Here is a 24179-nt window from a genome sequence, read left to right on the forward strand (position 1 = left end):
TGCCTGCTCGATCGTGTCTACACCCATCTGGACCAGCGAGCACTGTGAGGGTCTTGTTTGTTGACTTTTCCAGTGCTTTCAACACCATCAGACTGAGCCTCCTGGGTGATGAGCAAACAGTGATGCAGGTGCTTCTCTGTTGTCCTGGATTGTTTATTATCAAACAATAAGACCACAATATGTGCATCTTCCACATTGTGTGTCTGACAAGGTAATCAGCAACACAGGGGCACCACAAGGGACTGTCCTCTCCCCCTTCCTCTTCACCCTCTACACCACAGACTTCAGCCACTGCACAGAGACCTCCATCTTCAGAAGTTTTCTGATGACTTTGCAGCAGGGGTGATGTGGGCGACTCCTTTGTCACGTGGTGCAAGCAGAATCATCTGCAGCTCAACGTGGCAAAGACCAAGGAATTAATTGTGGATTTTATGAGGCCCAGGAAAACCGTGACCCCTGTTTTAACAAGGGGGTCAACATGGACATTGTGGAGGACTATAAATACCTTGGAGTAGGCAAAGACAATAAACTGGACTGGATTAAAAACAACACTGTACTCTACAGGAAAGGCCAGAGTCATCTCTATTTTCTGAGGCGGATGAGGTCCTTCAACATCTGTCAATGATCATGATTTTTTATGAGTCTGCTGTTACCAGTGCTGTCCTCTATGCTGTTGCATGCTGGGGCAGCAGGTTGAGGGTCACAGATGCCAACAGACTCAATAAACTGACCTGCAAGGCCAGTAATTTTGTGGGGATGGAGCTGGACTCTGTTAAGGTGGTGTCTGAGAGGCAGATGTTGTCCAAGTTAAAGACAATGTTGGACAATACCTCCCACCCACTCCATGACGTGCTGGCTAGCCACAGGAGCACACTCAGTGAGAGACTGAGATTACCAAAAAGCACCACTGAACGACACAGGAAATCTTTCCTGCCTGTAGCCATCCCCCTGTACAACTCCTCCATCTAACACACTTGTAAACACTGCAATAGTAACATCCTTTTTCACATGCTCTTTTCAACTCAGTAATGTTGCTGTCAATATTATTGATATTTATTTATAATCGCCTCTGTCAATCCTTGATATTTATTATTATATAATTATTGAGTGATTTGTATATACTGTGCTTTTTCTTAAATCTGTAACATATTGTATTGTTAAATAGTCTAGTCTCTTTCTGTTACTGTACTGGAGACACTGTAACCCACATCATTTCCTTAGGGATTAATAAAGTATTCTGATTCTGATATGTATGTTTGTTTTTCTTACAGATACGGAAACACACATTGTGCATATTTATTTGTACTCTATCCTTTACTGTGTCTTTCTTGACCTTGAGTTTTGCGCTTCCTTACAGTTTTTATTTCCTGAGTCTGTAGTGCTGGAGGTCTCTTCAAGTTGAAGAAAAAGTTTCAGCTCAAGACAGAAGCATCACACCAGGAGAGTAACACTGGATCCAGTTCAATAACACTTCTTGTAAATAACCGGTCGTCCTTTTCAATAACCAACTTTTTCAGTAGATCAATGGACTTGATAAAACTCAACCAACCAACAAAGACCAACCCCAGCAGAGGACATTAGTGATATGTCGGTCGCGAACGAAATGGCTCTTATAGCCGGATCTTTGACGTGAACGACGCGAGCCGGCTCCTTATCGCGAGCAGTGGGGTTTTTTTTTTTCTTTCTCTCACCCTCTCTCTCGCACTTTTTTCGCTTCACTCCGCACGCGAGCCTTGTGCTTTACGCTGGGCAGAGGGGGAGGGGCGGTAGTTAGTCAGTAGCACAGGAACAGAGCGGGAGGGAGAGAGAGAGAAAGAGAGCCAGGGACAACAACGTCACATTAGAAAGGTATAGCAATCATCCACAACTATTTTCAGTTGCAGATGATAAAGGATTCAGAAAGTTTATTCATGCAGGTCCATATGACAGAGAATATGCATCTTCTTTTTGTTTTCGTATTTTAATTTATATTTAATTGTGTTGTGGTTTGTAGTGTTTTGTGTTGTTTCACTTTAAATTTGTAAAAGGAAAAAGCTGAAAATTTAAACAGTTAAAAGTTGAAATGTGAATAGTTGGTTTTTGTATTATATGATTTATTTATTACATTTTATGTGGAGTGAATAAATAAAAGTATATTTACGGTGGCCCCTACAGACAAAGCACGTACAAACTTCAAAACACGTGAAAACTCCAAAACACGTGAAAACTCCAAAACACGTAAAAACTCCGAAGCACGCACAAAACAACAACAGAAGTGCTCCAGGATGCTAGGGCGCAGTGTTGAGCTTTTGTTACCTCGTGGCTACACAAGCCAGGAAGTACAAACGACCGGATTTGGTGTGTGGTAGTAGCAGGTAAGTGAACATTTTTTTAAATTATTTGAATATATGTGAGTGCTTGTGTATAAATACACAAACAATACACACATGCTTTAAATTGTGTAATTTAAGTGATCTTGGTAATTCTGTTTTGAAGTTCAGTTAACGCTAGAAATGTGTTTTGGAGTTTGTACGTGTTTTGTCTCTAGGGGCCACCATATATATTTATATATAAACATATGTAAATTAATCCACTTTTTTTTTTACATTAGTATTTCCTTTTGTGCATAATTTTGTATTGTTGTTAATAATAAATTAATTAAAGCACAAAACAACCTGAAGAGCCGGTTCGGAGCTGAAAGAGCCGGCTCTTTTTAGTGAGCCGAGCCGAAAGGGCCGGTTCTCTAAAAGGAGCCGGAAATCCCATCACTAGATGACATGGCACCCCAAAAAGTAATGAAAGACTGTCCAAACTTTCACACTCGAGTTTGATTTTGTGCCTCTCCAGTATCTCGCCAGACTCAAGAACCTTGATTTTAAAAATGAAATGCAAAAATTACATTCACTTCAATCTGAACCATGAAATATGTATTTGAGACCTTGATGAATTACTTCAGAATTAAATGAGGAAAAAGAAAAACTTCTTTTGGGTGGTCGATATTTTTCACAGGGGGGTGGCACTGTGGATTAATGCATATGTTTTATCTGACAGATTCTTACAGTGGATGATAACACTCCTAGGAATTTGTGCTTCCTCCCCACCAAACTGGGGATCTTTTCCATCTCAGGTGAATTTTACTACTACACTACAGATCACTTCCATTATTAAATAAATAATTGACAAATAGTGCTTTATTAATTTCATGTTTGCAGCTTAATTAAGTGACCCATCAGTAACTTAATGATGTGTTACCTAAAGTCCTCTGAAGCCACTTTGGTCTGTGGTTGAAGTAAATAAAGATGTAGTATGCAGGGATGCCAGTGAGGGAAATGGCAAATCCAATTCCTGTGTTAACAGGGTCCGAGTACAGAGACAGGAAGACCATGAAGAAACATGTGATGCAAAACACCACCGGAAAAAACAGTGGAACCTGCGGACAAATCAACAGTGAAATTATATACTGTACACACAAAGATGGTGAAAAGTCAGGATTTTGCAGAACTGATTGAATGTTTTGTGTTTAAAATTTCAGAGGAAAATGTAAGAGCTACAGTGCTGTGAAAAAAGTATTTGTCCCCTTCACAGTTCCTTAGTATTTATGTCACAATTTCATGTTTTAAATCATGACACAAACTTCGTTATTAAAATAAGATATTCTGAGTAAATACAAAATGCAGCTCTTAAACAATGATTTTATTTATTCAGGGCAAAACCTATTTGACCCTTTGTGAAAAAGTCATTGCACTCTTTGGTAAATCATGAATTAACTGTAATTATTAACCACAATTAAATTTGAGTGAATTTTCATTACTAGACCCAGTCCTGATTATTGTCACACCTGCTGAATCAAGAAATCACGTAATTAGAACCTGTCTGACAAAGTAAAGTAGGCTAATAGATTAGATTAGATGAAACTTTATTAATCCTTTGGGTGGGTTCCTCCGGGAAATTCAGTACTAGATGTGAAGGCCAACACATCAGAGCTAAGGAACAAACTCAGTGACACTTATCAGTCTGGGAAATGGTTTTCCACTAGTACCAACTCAGCCCCAAGATTTTGGGGAAAAGATTCTGTTGTCTGACAAGACGAAAGCTGAACCTTTTTGGAAGGTTTGAGTCCTGGTTACATCTGGTGTAACACCATTGCATACAAAGAGCATCATACTAGGGGTGGGTTTTTATAATCAATTTATCGATTAAAATCGATTCTGGCTTGGATAACGTAAAATCGATTCATTAAAATCCTGAATCGATTTTTTAATATAAATTTATTTTGCCCGAAATGCCAGAATCTCTGGTGAAATCTCACAAACTTTCAACAACCACCAAACAGTTAAGACAGTAAATGAGAGCAGGAACACGGATTCTGCACAAAGACTTAAACACACAGCGCGACCCGCGGATCAGAATCAGTTAGATGTCGCCTTTCTCACAGTCGGGGCTGAAAGCCGACAGCTGGCTGATTGTGATCTGTCGGTGGGTCCGCGCTTTGTGTTCATGCCCTTTATGCGCTGATTCTAAAGCTGTTAGTTTTATCTCTCTCCAAACAATATTGACCGAACCAGGAGCAAAAGAAGATCCAAACTACGCTTCACATAAACATCGTCATGAATTCACTCTGACTTTCGCTGTTTTGCTTCCATCGCGATGCGCAGCTCTCTCTCCCTCTCTCTCTCCCTCTCTCGCTCTCTCTCTCTCTCTCCCTCCCTCTCTCTCTCTCTCTGTACTTCAAGAACAGTTTCCCTTTCTTCATTATTCGCTTGCTTGTTACGCACAAGTCTACTGTTGTTTACAGGCTGTCAGCTGCTGTTTTTTTCCCTTTTACATTCTTCCGAAAAGAAAACCTCATTTCTGCTGTTCAACACTGAACAAATGTAAACTTTTTAAAATTATGCAAAATGCAAAACGCCGTGTGTCTAATAAAACCGTTGTAACTTCAGAGGTAATGTTCATATGCTGATTAATGGTTTTCTTTCGTTTTTGATGTACTGCAGAATATTTTTATAAAATCTAGGCCAGGAAAATCGCCTTCATGTTTTTCTGTGTTTTATCCTCAGCTACTTTGACACAAAGGCATCAGCTGTGATGCTCACACCTTTGATAAAGTCTTGCGTGTGTCAGCTTCCTTTTTATAGATACAAAAATATGTAAATGTACTGATCTGAATAATAATATTTCTGACTGTCAAAATTTCCCAGATTCAAATCGAATTGAATCGAATCGAATTAAATCGAATCGTGGATCGAATCGATTCGGGACCTTGTGAATCGGAATTGAATCGATTCTAGAAATCAGTGACGATACCCAGCCCTACATCATACTAACAGTCAAACATGATAGTGGTAGTGGGGTGGTCTGGGGCAGCTTTAAGAGCTGAACAACTTGCCATGATTGATCAAACGGTGAATTCTGCTGTCTACCAGAAAATCCTGAAGGAGAATGTTCAGCAGTCACACTTGAATGATGCAGTGGGTCAATGATCCAAAACACACCAGCAAGTCCACCCCTGAATGGCTCAAAAATAAATTAATAAATGAAGGCTTTGGAGCAGCCTTGTCAAAGTCAGGACTGAGAAAACTGCGAAGCTTTAGCATGACAACACAAACACTTGGTGGTAGTTCTTGCTGTGAAGGGTGTCACAACCAGTGATTAGGTTTAGGGGACAATTACTTTTAAAATATAAAATGCAATTTGTTTGATGATCTGAAACATAAGTGTTACAAATGTAGGAAACACTAAGAAATCAGAAACGGGGCAAATACTTTTACACGGCACTGTATCTGGATGCATAAAAGGTTAATTGGATATATAACTGTTAATACTGCAAAGTTCAGATATAGCTGCATAGTGGTGTGGAAATACTGACTTTAAAAGGGCGGGGGAGGTCCGGCTTTGTGTATCGGAGGTAGATCAAACCCAGCACCACCACACCGATGAACAGCCATCGCAGGAAGCTCATGAAGTTCAACAGACTGTAGATGTCTCCAACTAACAGCTGGAGCATGGTCATAGGGTACTGTATATTCACATACACATCCAAATACACACACACATACAAGACGGTTGTATTTCCATCAGTCAAGACTGTGTATTTACAGTGTGGATTTACAGTAGGTTTTATGGACTGATGAATCAAAACTTGAAATCTTTGGTTCCTTCTTCACAGGCTGTTTTACTGGATCCAGGGTCAGTGATAGGAGCCTTGAAACAAAATGGCTGTCGCAGCATTCTGGATTGCCATGCAATACCCTCTGGTATGGATTAAAGATGGACCGATCTGATATTACGTATCAGTATCGGTCTGATACTGACCTAAATTACTGGATCGGATATCGTAGAGAAATAAAAAATGTAATCCGATCCATTAAATATTTCAAAAGCACCTCACAAAACTTGCGACATAGTGTAGCCCAGCTCATAACCTTAGCACGTCGAAGCAGTATGCGTCACGTGATAGAGCAGCTGTGGCGTGCGAGACCTGTCGGCGGCCTTAGCGGAACTGTTTCGAGGTGACCGACTGGGAAACACTCTGTGAGCCTCACGCCGAGGACATCAATGGGCTTACTGAGTGTATCACAGACTACATAACTTTCTGCACCGACTACATTGTTCCAGCTCAGACTGTTCATTGTTACCCAAATAACAAGCCGTGGGTGACTAAGGACATCAAAGCCCTCCTCAACAACAAGAAGAGGGCTTTCAGAGGGGGCAATAAAGAGGTGAGGAAGGTCCAGGTGTTACTAAAGGACAAGATCAGAGAGGTTAAGGACAATTACAGGAAGAAGCTGGAGTGGAGACTCCAGCAGAACAGCATGAGAGAAGTGTGGAGGGGCATGAAGACCATCACTGGATTCAGGCCAACCAACAGCAGGGGAGCTGAGGGAAGTGAGAATAGAGCTAACGAGTTGAATCTGTTTTTCAATAGATTCGACATCACAGTGTCTGCTCCCACCCCCACAACCTCACCTGTAGTCTGCCTGGAACCCAGAGCCACACCACTGTGCCAGCCTCTCTCCACATGGCACTGTGGCCTCCTGTGAGATTCCTGACACCCCTCCTCCACCCAAGTCTGACCACAACGCCATCTTCCTCATTCCCCAGTATAAACAAAGCATACGGAGGGAAGACGTGACCAAGAGGGAGGTAAAACGGTGGACTGCCCAATCAGAAGCTACGCTACAGGACACACTCAACGACGTAGACTGGGACATGTTCAGAGCATGCGCAGTCGACATCAACGAGTTTACGGAAGTAGCAGTATGCTTTGTCAATATGCTAGCGGAGGAGATTATCCCCACTGCCAGAGTCACCACATTCCCAAACCAGAAACCGTGGATGGACAGATTGATCCGCACTGCAGTAAACGCCAGGACCGCCTCCTACAACGCGGGTCTCGCCACTGGCGATATGAGCACCTACAAAGCGGCCTCATACGGCGTGCGGCGCGCGGTGAGAGATGCCAAACACAGGTACCGGGAACGTGTGGAGTCCCGCTTCCACCAGGGCGACACACGGAGTATGTGGCACGGACTACGCACCATTACGGACTACAAAGCCAGGGACACTGCGCCGATCAACGCCAACTCTGCATTCACCAACGAGCTGAATCAGTTCTACGCCCGTTTCGAGGTTAGCCAGGCGGCTAATGCTATCTACCGCCTGACTACCGAGGACAGTGACGTCATCAGCGAGAGCCCGGTGACCAGCATCGCGGAGCATGACGTCCGAGCGGCACTGAGGAGAGTGAACACAAGGAAAGCGGCGGGGCCAGACGGCATCACCGGCCGTCTGCTGCGCTGCTGTGCTGACCAGCTAGCAGGTGTGTTCACTTACATCTTCAACGAGTCCCTGGCGAAGTCTGTGGTCCCCACATGCTTCAAAAGATCCACCATCATCCCTGTGCCCAAGAACAGCAAACCCTCATCCCTGAACGATTACCGGCCAGTTGCACTGACCTCGGTAGTAATGAAGGTGTTTGAGAGGCTGCTGAAGAACATCATCTCCTCCTCCATCCCAGACACCACAGATCCGCTGCAGTTCGCCTACAGATCCAACAGATCCACAGAGGACGCCATCGCCCACGTCCTACACACCACTCTCAGCCACGTGGACAAGAAACAGGGTAACTATGTGAGAATGCTGTTTGTTGATTACAGTTCAGCGTTTAACACAATAGTGCCCTGCAGACTGTTCACAAAGCTGAGGGATCTGGGACTTAACAGCCGTCTGTGTGCATGGGTGTTGGACTTCCTCACTGGCAGAACTCTGGTGGTGAGGGTGGGCAGGTGCTTCTCCAACAGCATCACCATCAACACAGGAGCACCTCAGGGATGTGTCCTCTCGCCACTGCTCTACTCCCTCTACACTTCAGACTGTGTGGCCACCCATGGCTCCAACACCATTGTGAAGTTTGCTGACGACACAGTGGTGTTGGGTGCCATCTCCAACAACGATGAGGCGGCCTACATGGATGAAGTGAAGAATCTGGCATCGTGGTGCCAGGACAACCACCTCCAGCTGAACGTCAGCAAGACCAAGGAGCTGGTGGTGGACTTCAGAAGGGGTCAGCACAGAGACTACAAGCCCATTATCATCAATGGAGCTCCAGTGGAGAGGGTGCAGTCCTTCAAGTATCTTGGTGTCCACATCTCCTCAGACCTGACATGGGCTGCCCACATTCAGGTCCAGACCAAAAAGGCTAGGCAGCGCCTGTATCACCTACGACAACTGAGGAAGTTCAGGGTCTCTCCAAAGATCCTCAGGATTTTCTATACAGGCGCTGTGGAGAGCATCCTCACACAGAACATGACATCGTGGTTTGGGAACAGCTGTGTGAAGGACCAAAAAGCTCTCCAGAGAGTGATCCATACAGCAGAACGCTGCTGCAGGATTGCTCTCCCCCCGCTTCAGGACACCTACACCAGGAGATGCCGGACTAGAGCAGCGCAGATACTGAAGGACCCGTCCCATCCTGGCAACAAACTGTTCCAACTTCTGCAATCTGGTAGAAGGTTCCCCATCTTCTGGGCAAGGACAGAGAGACTCAAGAGGAGCTTCTATCCCCAAGCCATCCGTGCCCTAAACACACACACCCGCCCTCTCACATCATCTATAATTGACTGAGACAGGACTCTCTTCCAGACACTCTAAACCAAGGCACAATGTACATTTCAATTCCTTTAATTTTAAATATGTTTATATTGTCTATCCTGTAAAATAGTCAGATGTCTATTCATATTAATGTACAGAATTCATCTGCTTGCTGCTACTACTGCACATTCACCCAGTGTATATACTATATGTCTGTATATATATATATATATAATGTTCTTCCTCTACACCCCCCCCCCCCCCCCCCCCCCCCAATTTTTGCACATGTCGAGGAGCGTGTCAGGCTACATTTCACTGTGTGTTATACTTGTATAACTATGCATGTGACAAATAAAGAACCTTGAACCTTGAACCATCACCTTCACTCAATACCAGGTCGAGATGCAAATGAGGAGTCTTCACTCAGGCAAGTCTGCTGGACCAGACGGAGTGAGTCCCCTCGTCCTCAAGACCTGTGCCCCCCAGATGTGTGGAGTCTTTCATAAACTGTTTATGCTGAGTCTGCAGAGGGTCCCAGTGATGTGGAAGACATCATGCCTCGTCCCTATTCCAAAGATACCACGTGTCCTGGATTGTTGATTACCTGACAGGAAGACCACAATATGTACGTCTCCCACAGTGTGTGTCTGACAAGGTAATCAGCAACACAGGGGCACCACAGGGGACTGTCCTCTCCCCCTTCCTCTTCACCCTCTACACCACAGACTTCAGCCACTGCACAGAGACCTGCCATCTTCAGAAGTTTCCTGATGACTCTGCGGTGGTTGGATGCATCAGCAGGGATGATGAGACAGAGTACCGGGCTGTGGTCGACTCCTTTGTCACGTGGTGTGAGCAGAATCATCTGCAGCTCAACATGGCAAAGACCAAGGAATTGATCATGGACTTCAGGAAGACCAGGAAACACTTGACCCCTGTTTCAATCCAGGGGCTCAATGTTGACATTGTGGAGTACTATAAATACCTTGGAGTACACATTGACAATAAACTGGACTGGGCTAAAAACACCACAGCGCTTTACAGGAAGGGCCAGAGTCGTCTCTATTTTTTGAGGCGACTGAGGTCCTTCAACATCTGCCAGAAAATGCTCAGGATTTTCTATGAGTCTGTTGTGGCCAGTGCGATCCTCTATGCTGTTGCATGCTGGGGGAGCAGATTGAGGGTCGCAGATGCCAATAGACTCGTTAAACTGATCTGTAAGGCCAGTGATGTTGTGGGGATAGAGCTGGACTCCCTCAAGGTGGTGTCGGAGAGGCGGATGTTTTCCAACATAAAGACAATGTTGGATAACACCTCCCACCCACTCCATGACATGCTTGTTAGTCACAGGAGCACGTTCAGTGAGAGACTGAGATCATCGAAAAGCACCACTGAACGACACAGGAAATCTTTCCTGCCTGTGGCTCCCTGTACAACTCCTCCACTTAACACACTGTTTACTGCAACAGCTACACCCTTTTTGCACATGTTCATTTTCAGCTATTTATTTATAAGGTACTTTTATGTGTATATATATGCCTGTATATATTGTGCTATTCTTAGTTAGTGTATTATCCCTTAAACTTTTTCCCTGAATCCGTTCAGTCAGACTTGACAAAAACTGGAAAAATTGGGGTGTTCTAAAACTTTTGACTGGTAGTTTAGTTACTTTCCACTATGTTCCTACTCCATGATAAACTACAAATTTACCCCAAATTACTACTATTGATATTTTAATATGAGAATCAAATTCTAGAAAATAAATCAGGCCCCATCTTATCATTTTATCCTTATCTTAAAGACGCTGCTGGTTGCTAATTTACTTGTGGTGGGTAACAAATAAGCAGAACTGCTTTCTTCCATTTCCACAACATCTCTAAAATTAGAAACATCCTGTCTCAAAGTGACACTGAAAAACTAGTTCATGCATTTATTACATCCAGGCTGGACGACTGTAATTCATTATTATCAGAACGTCCTAAAAACTCGCTGAAAAGCCTTCAGCTAATCCAAAATGCTGCAGCAAGAGTACTGACAGGGACTAGAAAGAGAGAGCATATTTCTCCTGTTTTGGCTTCCCTTCATTGGCTTCCTGTTAAATCCAGAATTCAAAATCCTGCTCCTCACATACAAGGTCTTAAATAATCAGGCCCCATCTTATCTTAATGACCTTGTAGTACCATATCAGCCTATTAGAGCACTTCACTCTTGCTCTGCAGGCCTACTTGTTGTTCCTAGAGTATTTAAAAGTAGAATGGGAGGCAGAGCCTTCAGTTTTCAGGCCCCTCTTCTGTGGAACCAGCTTCCAGTTTGGATTCGGGAGACAGACACTATCTCTACTTTTAAGATTAGGCTTCAAACTTTCCTTTTTGCTAAAGCATATAGTTAGGGCTGGACCAGGTGACCCTGAATCCTCCCTTAGTTATGCTGCAATAGACGTAGGCTGCCGGGGATTCCCATGATGCATTGAGATTTTCCTTTCCAGTCACCTTTCTCACTCACTGTGTGTTAACAGACCTCTCTGCACTGAATCGTACCTGTTATTAATCTCTGTCTCTCTTCCACGGCATGTCTTTATCCTGTCTTCCTTCTCTCACCCCAACCAGTTGTTGCAGATGGCCCCACCCCTCCGTGACCATGATTCTGTTGGAGGTTTCTTCCTGGTAAAAGGGAGTTTTCCCTTCCCACTGTTGTTTATAAGGGGTTGTTTGAGTATCAGGATTTTCTCTGTATTTGTGTAGGGTCTTACCTTATAATATAAAACACCTTGAGGCAACTGTTGTTAGGATGTTGTTCTATATCAGTGAAACTGAATTGAATCTCTAACCTTCCTACAATTTTTGTCCAAAAAAGTGCAGAAAGCTCAGACAGAATTGTTTTCAGGACTCATGACATCTATTAGCTCATGTTGTCGTCCCTTTCAAAGATTAGTTTTTGTGACCTTTAGTATATTGTCTGAAATGAAATGCTTATGTTAGTAAACTGACCATTATGAGAACAGCTGCAAGTGGAGTGTGTCTGCGGACATGAATCATAGACAAAACCTCAGGGAGCTGGCCTTCACGTGAAGCTACGTAGAACATTCTGGTGAACACACACATTATGACAGACAAAATGAGGAGAGACACCATGACATTCACTTGATAATCAACACAGTCACATTGTATGATTAAAATCAGCTCTTTTTCAACATGAAACATATTCCCATGGGCAGTTTTCTCATTCCCATTAAAAATGCCTCAAGTGTGTAGGTTCAAAGATTTGAAAAGACAACCTGCTTGACTAACTGTGCCTGCATATTTTACAATAAATGCTAGTTTACAAAAAAAGAGAGAAAAAGATAGAGGTGTCCTTTGTTTCCCTCTCTGAGTAGTTCAGATTTTACTTGCTGGTTAATGTGACACTCTAAAAATTCCTTGATTAGGTTTAGGAAAAGTTTAAATTCATTAAATCATTGTCACTTTTGTTGCACCGTAGCACAGATGCATAAGGACACCTTGTGTGCACCACCAGCAACTTTGACAAAACTGATGTATTTGACACCCTACACATGACACACGCACACACACACAGTATAAGCATACTTAAGTATACTTAATACCACAAATTATTGCAAAGTTAGAACTTTTGTTTAACTGCTACAGGATTCTGTCGTGAGCACATCGGCATACATACTCTAGGTGTTTTAGCAGTGACACGAACCTTACCTTGACAGGGCAAAGACGCAGCCGTTCATGGTGCCGTAGCAGGACAAGGCTACAAATACTGGCACGGCGATAGAGAAGTTCCCCAGAAGCCTCTCTGCAAATGTCTGTGGATTTCACAAAGAGGACATAAAGGGAGACAGATGAGCATTTGTTGGTCATTTGTTTGTATTGAATGTCAGATGGAAAGCAGTGTTCAGGTGACAGGTGTATTTGAGACTAGCTCGAATAAATCAACTTGCAGGAAGTGTTGACTAAAGTTTTCTAATATTTTCAGTACAATGTTGGTGACGAAGCAGCACTGTGGTAGAAGGAAACAGGCCAACGAAACGATGTGAAAACATCAGAGCTGAACGATGGCCTTTCTTTAAAACACTTCATGGAAGTTGGATCAGTTGCATCCGAAGCATATTCAGGCAGACTGTAACTGAAAACACCATTGGATGTAAGGTTACACTTGCAGTCAATCAACTAAACACTGACCAAGCAGGAGCAGAACTCCACCCTTCAGAGATAAGCTGCACCCTGCATACAGGATTCATACAGTAGCATGACCAGAGCTTTGAAGAACTAACAGACACTATTAGTTGTTTGGTGTGCAAGAGCTTTGTTTAAAAAGCAGAGGGATTATCTTTAGTCAGAGGAACTAAATGAAAGCGGAACATTTATTTTTAAAGGTTCTGTTTAAATACATGTAGTACACGTTTTTGAAGGACACAAGGTCCACATTAGTACAGTTTCATTTCTAAACATTTGCTGCACTTGTACTTTTGTCCAAAGTTTTAGGAGCCCTGGGTGTACGTTTGAAAATGTCCAAGTTTTGTCGTAGTGTATTGAGGTAAATGCTAAATAAAAATGATCTTTATATATGACTTCAGCCTATTCCATTCATCACTCTTCCATTATGTGAACACACCTCTAATTCAAAAAGCCTAAAATGACTAATCGTGCCTCAAGCCAAGCTTCTTCGAGATAAGTTCTAGACACCAGTTAAACTCTGTAATCAAGTTTGAGATGTAAACTTCTGCCCGCTGTCTATGAGAGAGGAAGAACATAGTTTAATGCTTTTATCCTATCACAGCCTTCTAAGAACACATAAATGCTCTTAACACCTGTCTTAAGGTGCTTTTATCGCTCTCTGTGCACAGGGCAATAAAACTAACTGCATTACAAAAGACCAGCGATCTCTGATTGCTATCCTCAGTCTAATAAGCAACAGTGGTTATTATTGGGGAATGTCTGTGATGTGATTAACATTAACAGGGCTGGGATGGAACAATCACATTAACAGCTGCTGGGAAGCCAAGCTGTCAGAGACACTTTGCTGATAATGACATGCTAAGTGCAGGAAGGCAACCGCACTGCTCAAGCCAGAAGTAAACACCACAGAGGTGAGACCTCAACTAAATGCTTTCAAGTAGCATGCACAACGTTTTACTGCAGAGAGCCAAGGTCAGCCCTTACAGTGAAAAACACTGTGAGATATATTTCACTGTCAAATAAGAAGCCACTGCCATAATTTCAGCTTAATATAAGCTACTGATATCACATATAACATAACAAAGTTTTGCTTTTCTCGTTGCTTTATTGAACTTTCCCTGTTCCTGCACACTGCCTGTCTGTGACAAGTTTTTGTTATAGCGCATATAGGTTGGCTTCACATTTCCTGATTAGTTTAACAGTAACTGCAAAAAGCCTTCAAAGTAGTTTTTCTGATTTTTAGAGAGATAGGGTTACCATAACAGATTAATTTATTAGAACAACTTAGCTTCCAAATCCACTGTCCTTATGACAACAAACACAAAGCTGCAGACATGGGATCTTCCACTGTGTGGCCAACTGAATGCTCAGAAATAGAGCTACATAGCGTTCCCAATAGTGGTGAGGATTCAGACAAAATAGCCCCCAAAAGTTTCTAGTTCATACAATAGTTGCCCAGCAGGGAATTACCCTGATGGCGTCTTCCTGCTTTGCAGATACCTTGCAGTCTGGAAATGGCTTATTTAATGAGTCACAAATATCCACCAGTGGAAATGTTACAGTTTTGCCGCTGTTTACGTTCAGTTCTGCCATCGTGGATTGTGGCTACTCTGACTTTACGAGTGGGAAGTTGAGTTATTCCAGATTCACATTTCAACTGGGAACTTGGAAATTCTGACTTGGGAACACACCCTATTTCTACCACCTTGATGCTGATTGGCATTTTACAACACTTGTTTAAGCAGCTCTGAATTTATGTGACTGTTAGTTATTTGTGTTTACCCAAAGTAATGCCCCAAAATGTAGTTCTTTGATGATTCTAGTGAATCGTGAGCTTTTGATCTATGTTTTTATATGTGAATTGTTACATTTTGTTCAGGCATAGATGTCTCTTGTCTCTCGTTTACATATTTCTCTAAGTTATTTTTTTCTGCTGAATATTTTGCTTTATGACCAAATTGTCAACAAAGTTACCGTAATAGCATTGCTTATTTATTACTGATTAGCCAGTCAGATTATTAGCCAATTGGGATGCTTTACAAAGCTCTACAGAATATATTTTTTTTAGATGATGGGATGTTTGCATTGTCTGCTCTATGTCAATCATTCTTACCCATAACATCCTTATCTGTTTACAGGCATGTTACGGTACATGCAGAGCTCAGGACAGAAACAATAATATGGGTCTCTAAATGAATGACTGTGCTATAATAAATGCACTGTCACACAATCTATTGATTCTTTCCCAAACACATATCATTAAAAAAAATCTAACTAGTGCTTTAAGGTAGAATCATTTTCACTACAGATGTATTTAGTTACACTATAATTATACACTAAGCTGATACAGATATTTTGTGAATAAGAGACATGGGTGAGGGGTCCCACTTTGAGTGTGTATGGCCTTGATTGAGGACTCATGCGGGGAAACGTACATTTATAAAGTTGTGTTGCTGTTTTACTGTTGTTGGTTTTTGCTTTTTTATTTTATTCCTAATACAATATTTAAGGTAGACGGATAAGTGACAGTTACTTTTAAAGGTTCAGTACTTACACTGTTTTTCCAAGTACTTACCACAGCAACAGCTGATGAGGCCAGGAGCTCCTCAGCTGACATTACAGTGTAGTATGCCACATTGGTGAGCACATAGCAAGAAGTCACAATTGCCATGGAGATACAGATGGCGAGTGGAACAGTCCTGAGGGCCGGAGGGAGCACACTGTTAGGCACTTGCAAGACTTACTCATCCTTCTTTCCCTTGTATATCTATGTCTGTTTTACTTCCATACATGCTCCATCTGTACAGCTTTCTAAGAGACGTAAACAGAATGTACCACCTACTATCGGGCTGATCAATTCTGCTAGCTACAACAGCTCCAAAGTTTTGCTTTTTGTGCTCATTCTTTGGTAGGCAGCACAAAACAATCAGAGTACTCTGCATTTTTTTGTTAAAAACAGAAGAGACGTCACTGTGAACACAGAGGAAACAGTATCTAATAATGTTCACATGTCCCAGATATGCCAACAGGATGAATTCACTTCAATTCAATTCAAATCAGCTCAATTCAGTTCAGTATATACTGAATATTGTAGGAATGAAATCACAACAAAGGTTGCCTCAAAGTACTTATGTTGTAAAGAGTCTACAATAATACAGAGTGACAAAGTGGAACAACAGTAACTCAGCCATGAAGTGGTAGAGCATGTAACGTCACATAGTGGGTTCAGTCAGTCAGCAGTTTGTTGATGGACCCTTCCTGTTCTAACATGAGTAACCATAGTAACTGGTAACACACCAAGATGCTGTGTAAGGCTCAGGTACAGTAGACACAGTCATTTCACTTCAAAGTAGTCACGTGATCCAATGCTGTTTATTAGAAACACTAATCACAGTGAAACTAGCCACTTTTGTCCAACAGATGAAGAAATAGGATTCCTTAGACTTCAAATTCTATTATTTATAAATAACTTTACATGACCAGAAGAGTAAGCACATGGACTAAACTTACCTTGCAGGGTTGTCCACCTCCTCTGTCACAAAGTTCAGATAGAACCTGAGTAAGGAAAGAGTTAGTTTATTACCTCCACTTATTAATGACCAGCAACAGTGTGTGTGTGTGTGGGGGGGGGGGGGGGGGGGGGGATCGACCTATCTTGGTGGGGACAAAAATCTGAAACTTGCTACACTGGTGGGGACCAACAGATCCTAATGGGGACCGAAATCCCAGTCCGCACAGAGTTGAAGGCATTTTTCACACTCAAAATGTGGTTTTAGTGTCAGGGTTACAATTGGGCTATGGTTAGGTATGGAGACAGTTTAACTCAGAATCAGAATCAGAATCAGAAAGGGGTTTATTGCCAAATGTTGAGCAGGTTTACAACATTAGGAAATTGCTGCGGTGCTTCAGTGCAAACATACTGTCATAAATTGAGATTAAATAGACATGAAAAAATAAAAGTAGGAATAAGAATTAAAAGTGCTACGTAGAAAGATATGTGCATGAGATATACATGAGATATATACATGAGATAAGAATTAAAAGTGCTGCGTAGAAAGATATATGCATGAGATATACATGAGATATATACATGAGAATAAGAATTAAAAGTGCTGCGTAGAAAGATATATACATGAGTGCAGGTGGTGATCAGTGCCAAACATGGAATGATGCAGTGACACAGCGTAGGGTCATGTGTTTGTGGCGGGGACAGTCATATGGTTATTGTTCATGTGTCCAACAGCAGAGGGGAAGAAACTGTTCTTATGGCGAGAGGTTCTGGTGCGAATGGACCGGAGCCTCCTGCCTGAGGGGAGCAGGTCAAACAGACTGTGTCCAGGGTGAGAAGGGTCAGCTGAGATCCGAGCTGCATGCCGCAATGTCCTGGAGGTGTACAGGTCCTGCAGAGATGGGAGTCTGCAGCCAATCACCTTCTCAGCAGAGTGCACAACACGCTGCAGTCTCTGTTTGTCCCTGATAGTGGCTCCAGCGTACCACACGGTGATGGAGGAGGTGAGGATGGACTCGATGATTGCAGTGTAGAACTGCATCATCGTCCGTGTTGGCAGGTTGAATTTCTTCAGCTGCCTCAGGAAGTACATCCTCTGCTGGGCTTTCTTGATGACGGAGGTGATGGTGGGCTCCCACTTCAGGTCCTGGGTGATGGTGGTACCCAGGAAGCGGAATGAGTCCACAGAGGTGATGGGGGTGTCAGTCAGGATGATGGGGGGGAGTGGGGCTGTGTGCTTCCTGAAGTCCACAATAATCTCCACTGTCTTCTGGGCATTTAGCACCAGGTTGTTGTGGCTGCACCAGGACACCAGACGTTCAACCTCCCTCCTGTAGGCAGACTCATCCCCGTCCGAGATGAGCCCAATAACGGTGGTGTCATCTGCAAACTTGATTAGCTTGACAGACTGGTGGGTGGAGGTGCAGCAGTTGGTGTACAGGGAGAAGAGCAGAGGAGAAAGAACACAGCCCTGAGGGGAGCCGGTGCTGATGGTCCGGGAGTCCGAGACATTCTTTCCCAGCCTCACATGCTGCTTCCTGTCCGTCAGGAAGTCAGTGATCCACCGGCAGATGGGATCAGGCACATTCATCTGGGAAAGCTTGCCTCGGAGATGGTCTGGAAGGATGGTGTTGAAGGCAGAGCTGAAGTCCACAAACAGGATCCTGGCGTAGGTTCCTGGGGAGTCCAGATGCTGCAGGATGAAGTGTAGGGCCATGTTGATGGCGTCGTCTACAGACCTGTTGGCTCTGTATGCAAACTGCAGGGGGTCCAGGAGGGGGGCCGTGAGGGTCTTGAGATGGGAGAGAACTAGGCGCTCAAATGACTTCATGACCACAGATGTCAGAGCCACGGGTCTGTAGTCATTTAGTCCAGTGATCCTAGGTTTCTTGGGGACAGGGATTATGGTAGAGGACTTGAAGCAGGCAGGCACATGACATGCCTGCAGTGAGGAGTTGAAGATGCCAGAAAACACTGGGGCCAGCTCGTTTGCACAGTGTCTGAGGGTGGCAGGAGACACACCGTCTGGGCCGGGAGCTTTCCGAGCATTCAGACTCTTAAACTGCTTCCTCACATCTGCTTCATGAATATGAAGAGTTGTGGTGGGAGGAGGTGGTGTGAAATCCTCTTTTGTGTGGGGTGAGGAGGGGGGTGTTGTAGGTGAACAGTTTGAAGGTGGTGATGGCTCTATGGAGGGGGGAGAGGTGGGGGAATGAGTGACCAAAGTGTCTCTATTGTTGGGGCCGTTGGAGGTGTGAAGGCTGCCTGATGGCAACTCAGTTTGCTTTCCACTGAAACTTTAGTGCACGGTGCTGGAACATCCTCGGCCTGCCTTGATTCTCCTGCTTAGCTGTCCTGCTCCTCTTCTCTGTCGCCCCGTAGGTCGTCCTGGAATTTCACTGCAGACATGACTAACGTGTCCAAATACTAATGGGCTGTGAGGCCCTTACTCATTAGAGCAACCAGAGGAGAGTGGTCCAAAAAGAACAAACTATTCAAAATATATTATATACCAACAGGTATACATACCCCTGTCTATTTCCCTGCAGCATATACGATGGAAACGTAAAATCTGTAACTATGGCGTGAAACGTGTGGGGCAGATGATAAGCGCATGCATGTCCATAGATTTAAAATACACCTTGGTCCACATCTTTTTCTGAACTTCTACTACTTTGAAATTAATTTTTTAGACACCATCTTCAGAGTCGCTGGTCTCATATTTCAGTTTATTCGACTGGTGATGTGTATTTAAAATCTGCACGAACTGTTTAAAACTCTCTTCTCCACGTGCCCACGCGCCTATAATATCTTCTAAGAAGTGGAGATAAAACATGGGTTGTAGTGCACACTTGGCCAACGCCCCCCTTTCCCACTTGCTCATGTAAATATTTCCCTACGATGGTGCGCATCTCTGTCCCATGGCCGTGCCTTCCAGCTGTAAGTAGCATTTATTGTCAAATTCAAAGTCATTGTTTTTTTGTTTTGTTTTTTTCTGCCTGTCCCGTTTGGATCTTTAGCCATCAGAATTGTTGTCTGAAGGCCAAGAAAGATGCCAAGTGGATTTACTTTACTAAGTGGATCATCATGGCCTTGCCATATTGGTCCATTTGATTGACCTTTATTATAATTATGTATTTATTTTATTTTATTTTCGGTTGTTACAGACGAGACAGACATGACTGGGGGATAGGACAGGGGCACCCCACCCCCTGGAAGGAGCCCAGCCGGGCCACAGGCGCCCGGCCCCGCCAATCGGCCACCAGGAGTGAGCTGGTACATACATGAGCGCCCAGTCCCAGACACCAAGAACCACCAACACACCAACGTCTGAGGGCATCAGCCACTGGCAGGGAGTGTGGTGAGGGGAGATGGGCCCCCATACCTTGGAGAGCCTGAGATTCAAAGTCATTGTTGGTAAGATAGAGTTCCAACAGATGTAGAATTTCTGCGTTATCCGGGCGCTTGGTGACCGGATAACGCAGGAAGAAGTTTTCCACCCCATCAGTCCCATCTGTGTGTTGATGCTTGTTTAAAGACTGTGTATGTCAATTGTAAATAAAAACGCTTGGTTAGGCACAACTATGGGATGGATTACCTGCAAGAAGTGGTATGTATCTTTTAAATAACTTGGATGCCTGTGGTAGAGAGATCAATGTATTGTGATTATTGCAATCCAAAACTATTGGTCTCGTCCATGTATCAGGTCGCTTGTGTATCTTAGGCAACAGATAGAATTGTCTCGAACTTGGATCGTTGGATCCTAATAAATAGTCCCGCTGTTTAGCTGAGATATACTTTTTATGGAAAAGCTGTCTGACGATTTGTCCTATTTGAAGCTGTACCACAGTTTGGATAGAGCTAGGAATATTTTTATAGTATTTTTCATCTTCCAATTGTCTATTTGCTTCCAGCCTATACTGCTGCTTGTCCATTAGAACTATTTTGGACCCTTTGTCCGCCGGCTTGATTACTATCTGTCTGTTATTTTGTAATTCTCTGATAGCGCATCAAGTCCTGGATGGTATCATACAATGTATACCACTCAGGTTCCCAGACCGAGGGAAGGATGAGGGGCTCCCTGAAAAAATAATCTTCTTTAAAGTAGTTATGATTAGGGTTAGGATTAGGCATTCATTTTTGATGGTTAGAGTTAGAGTAAAGGGCTCAGGAAAGCATTATGTCAATGGGATGTCACCAGGAGGATAGCAAACCAGACGTGTGTGTATGTGTGTACCGTGCGCACACTTACCATCCAGCATACGCGTACATCCCAGAGTAGAAAGCCAGTGGCATACCAGAGAGCTGCACATTACTCAGGTCAAAGGCATTCTCAAAGTGTCTGGTCTCTCCTGCAAGCATGCACACACATCAACTGCCACATTTGCCTTATTGTGCAAGATGTCTTGATGCATTCTCAATCATCCAGGAAAGTAAATTTCCAAAAGTTGATTCTGGTCATCTGGACGTAGCGTTTTGTGAGAGAAACGTGAATTCTTAAATCATTTTAATATCTTTAACAATTGCAATCACAGAAATGATCACAAAGCTCTCTGTATACCTGAGGGCTACTGGAGACACTGGCCTCTCTACATGAACTCCATGGTTGAGTTATTACATTAATTGCAATAATTCACCATCAGCTGTGCAAATGTAGATTTATTTTTTACAACGTTAAAGCTGGAGGTTGCCTTCTGCAGAGGCTTCAGGAGTACGGTGCTTCATTATCTCTGTGCACAAATGACTCAGCCGGGCACACAAAGAAAAATCAGTAATTACATTTGCGTGTCAATGAGTAATTCGTTTTCTGAAGTTAATTAAGAAATTTCTTTGAATTAATAATTTGTTCACATTAGGAAAATGCTGAGTTAAACAGCCCAAAAGTATAATCAAGTTATTAAAAGTATAATTAATTTAAAGGTCAAATTCATGAAGAAGATTTATTTAATTTATTAAATATGCATATATGAGTTGCAATCTGGGCTTACGTTACAGAAATGTGGACAGAGTGAAAAAGATTAAGAGAGATAAACTGAATAAATACAACAGATCGTGTGCAGTCCAGGGCTTGGGAGAACATTATATACATAATATGTACTAACTTTACTGTTTTAAGGAATGAATGCAAAGAGTGCTCACTGACACATACAGTATTGCTTCAGAGAAACATTTTAAGTTAATGACATTTTAAAGTACAGCAAAGTCTGCAGTTGAGAGGAAGACAGAAATCCTGTCCTGCTGTGCGGACACCAATAAATGCTCGACCTGTAGCATGCTGTGAGCAGGTGTGTATGACACGCAGGATTCATGTTGAACCACGTGCAGCTGAACACTGTGTGCAACCCAGAACACTCAGAATTTTGGTGGTGGTACGTGTGCAGTGCTAGAGAGGTGTCACTGATGATACCTTTAAAGAGCTGGTACATGCCTGGCACTATTATGATGGCAATGGCCAGAAGCTTGCTGACAGTGAGGAAGATCTGAATCCTGGCTGTCCACGTTACGCTCATACTGTTCAGGTACATAACAGACGCTGCAGAGAGAGGGAACCATGTCAAGCAGTCATACAGTGTTTGTGACCATATTGAAGGCTCACCATCAACAGAAAAGTCTAAGCTAGTCATATCACATTATTACATTTAGTAAGTGGGATTACTTTCTATGTAGTGACTAAAGATCAGATGTCCCTGAATGTTGTTTTCTGTGCTAACGTCAGTCACAACCTGTGCCTTACAGCAGCGGTCTCCAACCTTTTTTGCGCCACGGACCGGTTTATGCCCGACAATATTTTCATGGACCAGCCTTTAAGGTGTCGCGGATAAATACAACAAAATAAAACTAGTACCGGTACCGAAAAAAAGGAAATTTATTCATAACACACGTGAAAAGAACGATAAAAACGATAACAAAATAACGCTGAAAACCGATAGAAACCCTGAAAACTATACATTTCACACCTGAGCCTCAACTCTCGTGGCCCGGTACCAAACGACTCACGGACCGGTACTGGTCCGAGGCCCGGGGGTTGGGGACCGCTGCCTTACAAGAAACCAGTTTAGAATTAAAGGAAACATTTTGTAAGCTTTTTGATAACCAGATGCCTTTAGCTACAAATTTGGCGTGGGGGGCATTTGTTTTTGTCAAAACATGTTTATATTATATTATATTATGATAATTATATAATATACGAATATATCAAGTGGTGTCTTTTCAGTCTTCCACTTCACTCCAGCTCACCCTGTACTGGGTTACTTGGGCCCCTCAGCCTTGTATCCCACTGACAGGCCTTCAGAAGAGAAAGCAGAGTTGGAGGACCAGGGTCCCTGAGGTAGTTAAATTACTACTGGGTGGCAGAAACTCTGGATTGGATGAGATTCACACTGACTTCCTCTATGTTTTTGGACTCTCTTGCGTTGAGTGGAGAACTGAGGTGGAGTCTCTGTATTGGCAAATTGTGGTTACAAATACCATCTTTAAGAAATATCCCCTTTCGAGAATATTTAATGTGCGTCAGTATTTTTTTCTAACCATTCTACAAATGTTTTGTACGTTTGGAGAAAGTATCTGACTGCATCCGTCAAGGTATCCTGTGGCAGGTGCTACAGGAGTATGGGGTACCTGACCCACTGTTCCAAGCCATTGTACAACTACAGCAAGAGCTTGGAACGTCGGAAGGTCGCTTTGTTGGAAATAAGTGGGACTAATTTGCACTGGGTGCTAGACGGCATTTCTGTGTCACCGATTATGTTCAGAATTTCTATGGACAGAAATTCTAGTTGGAGCCAAATTATGGAAGGCTTCAACTTTGGTGGCCTCATCTCTGCTTTTAGTGGGTAAAGTAGTTCTGCTGGCTTCATCAGAAATAGAGCCAATACCCCTCCGCAATGACAGGAACCAGTTGAGGTGGCTCGACCATCTGCCTAGCACCCTTCCTGACTGGCCTCAAGATAGACCCAGGACATGCTAGAGACATTACATCTCTCGACTAGACTGACAAAGCCCTGATGTTCCCTCAGATAAATGAGAAGGATCAACTAATTCACTCAACTTATCCTTTAGTTGGGAAACCATGATGCGATTATTTATTCCATCAATAATTTGTTGTGTTGACAAAACAAATTATACTTTATGTTCAAACATTTATGATATAAACAAAATGTCCTACTTTTGACAGAATTCAAACTCAGTTATTTACAGTGCTGAACGTAGGAAAGTTTGGCTGAATATGAGAAACTGAGCAACTATCAGTGTGTATAATCAGTGGCCCAGTTTAAAATGCTCTGAAATGCTCATTCATGTGAATTTGCTATACTGGAGATTGTTGTGCCCTATGATTGTTTAGAAGGTTGATAAGCTGAGGATAGTCCTGGGTCTTTTTGTCAAACCCCTCTTCCTTCTCATGCACACTTCTGTCTTCT

At 43.0% G+C, this 24179-nt stretch overlaps 1 protein-coding gene across 3 annotated transcripts in view; it reads right to left on the reverse strand.

Annotated features, from left to right (window-relative positions):
* slc7a11 (solute carrier family 7 member 11) overlaps positions 1 to 24179 on the reverse strand; it is a 50475-nt gene that overhangs the window by 3448 nt on the left and 22848 nt on the right. For 2 of the 3 annotated variants that reach the window (XM_026182051.1, XM_026182069.1), the window contains exons 4-11: positions 22169 to 22294; positions 21014 to 21113; positions 16764 to 16808; positions 15829 to 15952; positions 12777 to 12880; positions 12057 to 12153; positions 5846 to 5995; positions 3232 to 3409 (exon numbers count right to left, since the gene is read on the reverse strand). In XM_026182051.1, coding sequence (XP_026037836.1) covers positions 3232 to 3409; positions 5846 to 5995; positions 12057 to 12153; positions 12777 to 12880; positions 15829 to 15952; positions 16764 to 16808; positions 21014 to 21113; positions 22169 to 22294 — 924 coding nt within the window. The remainder of the gene's footprint in view (positions 1 to 3231; positions 3410 to 5845; positions 5996 to 12056; positions 12154 to 12776; positions 12881 to 15828; positions 15953 to 16763; positions 16809 to 21013; positions 21114 to 22168; positions 22295 to 24179) is intronic. The other variant, XM_026182061.1, reaches the window with a different exon arrangement.

This window comes from Astatotilapia calliptera, chromosome 2 (genome assembly GCF_900246225.1).
Source record: "Astatotilapia calliptera chromosome 2, fAstCal1.2, whole genome shotgun sequence".
Taxonomy (NCBI): Eukaryota; Metazoa; Chordata; class Actinopteri; order Cichliformes; family Cichlidae; genus Astatotilapia; species Astatotilapia calliptera.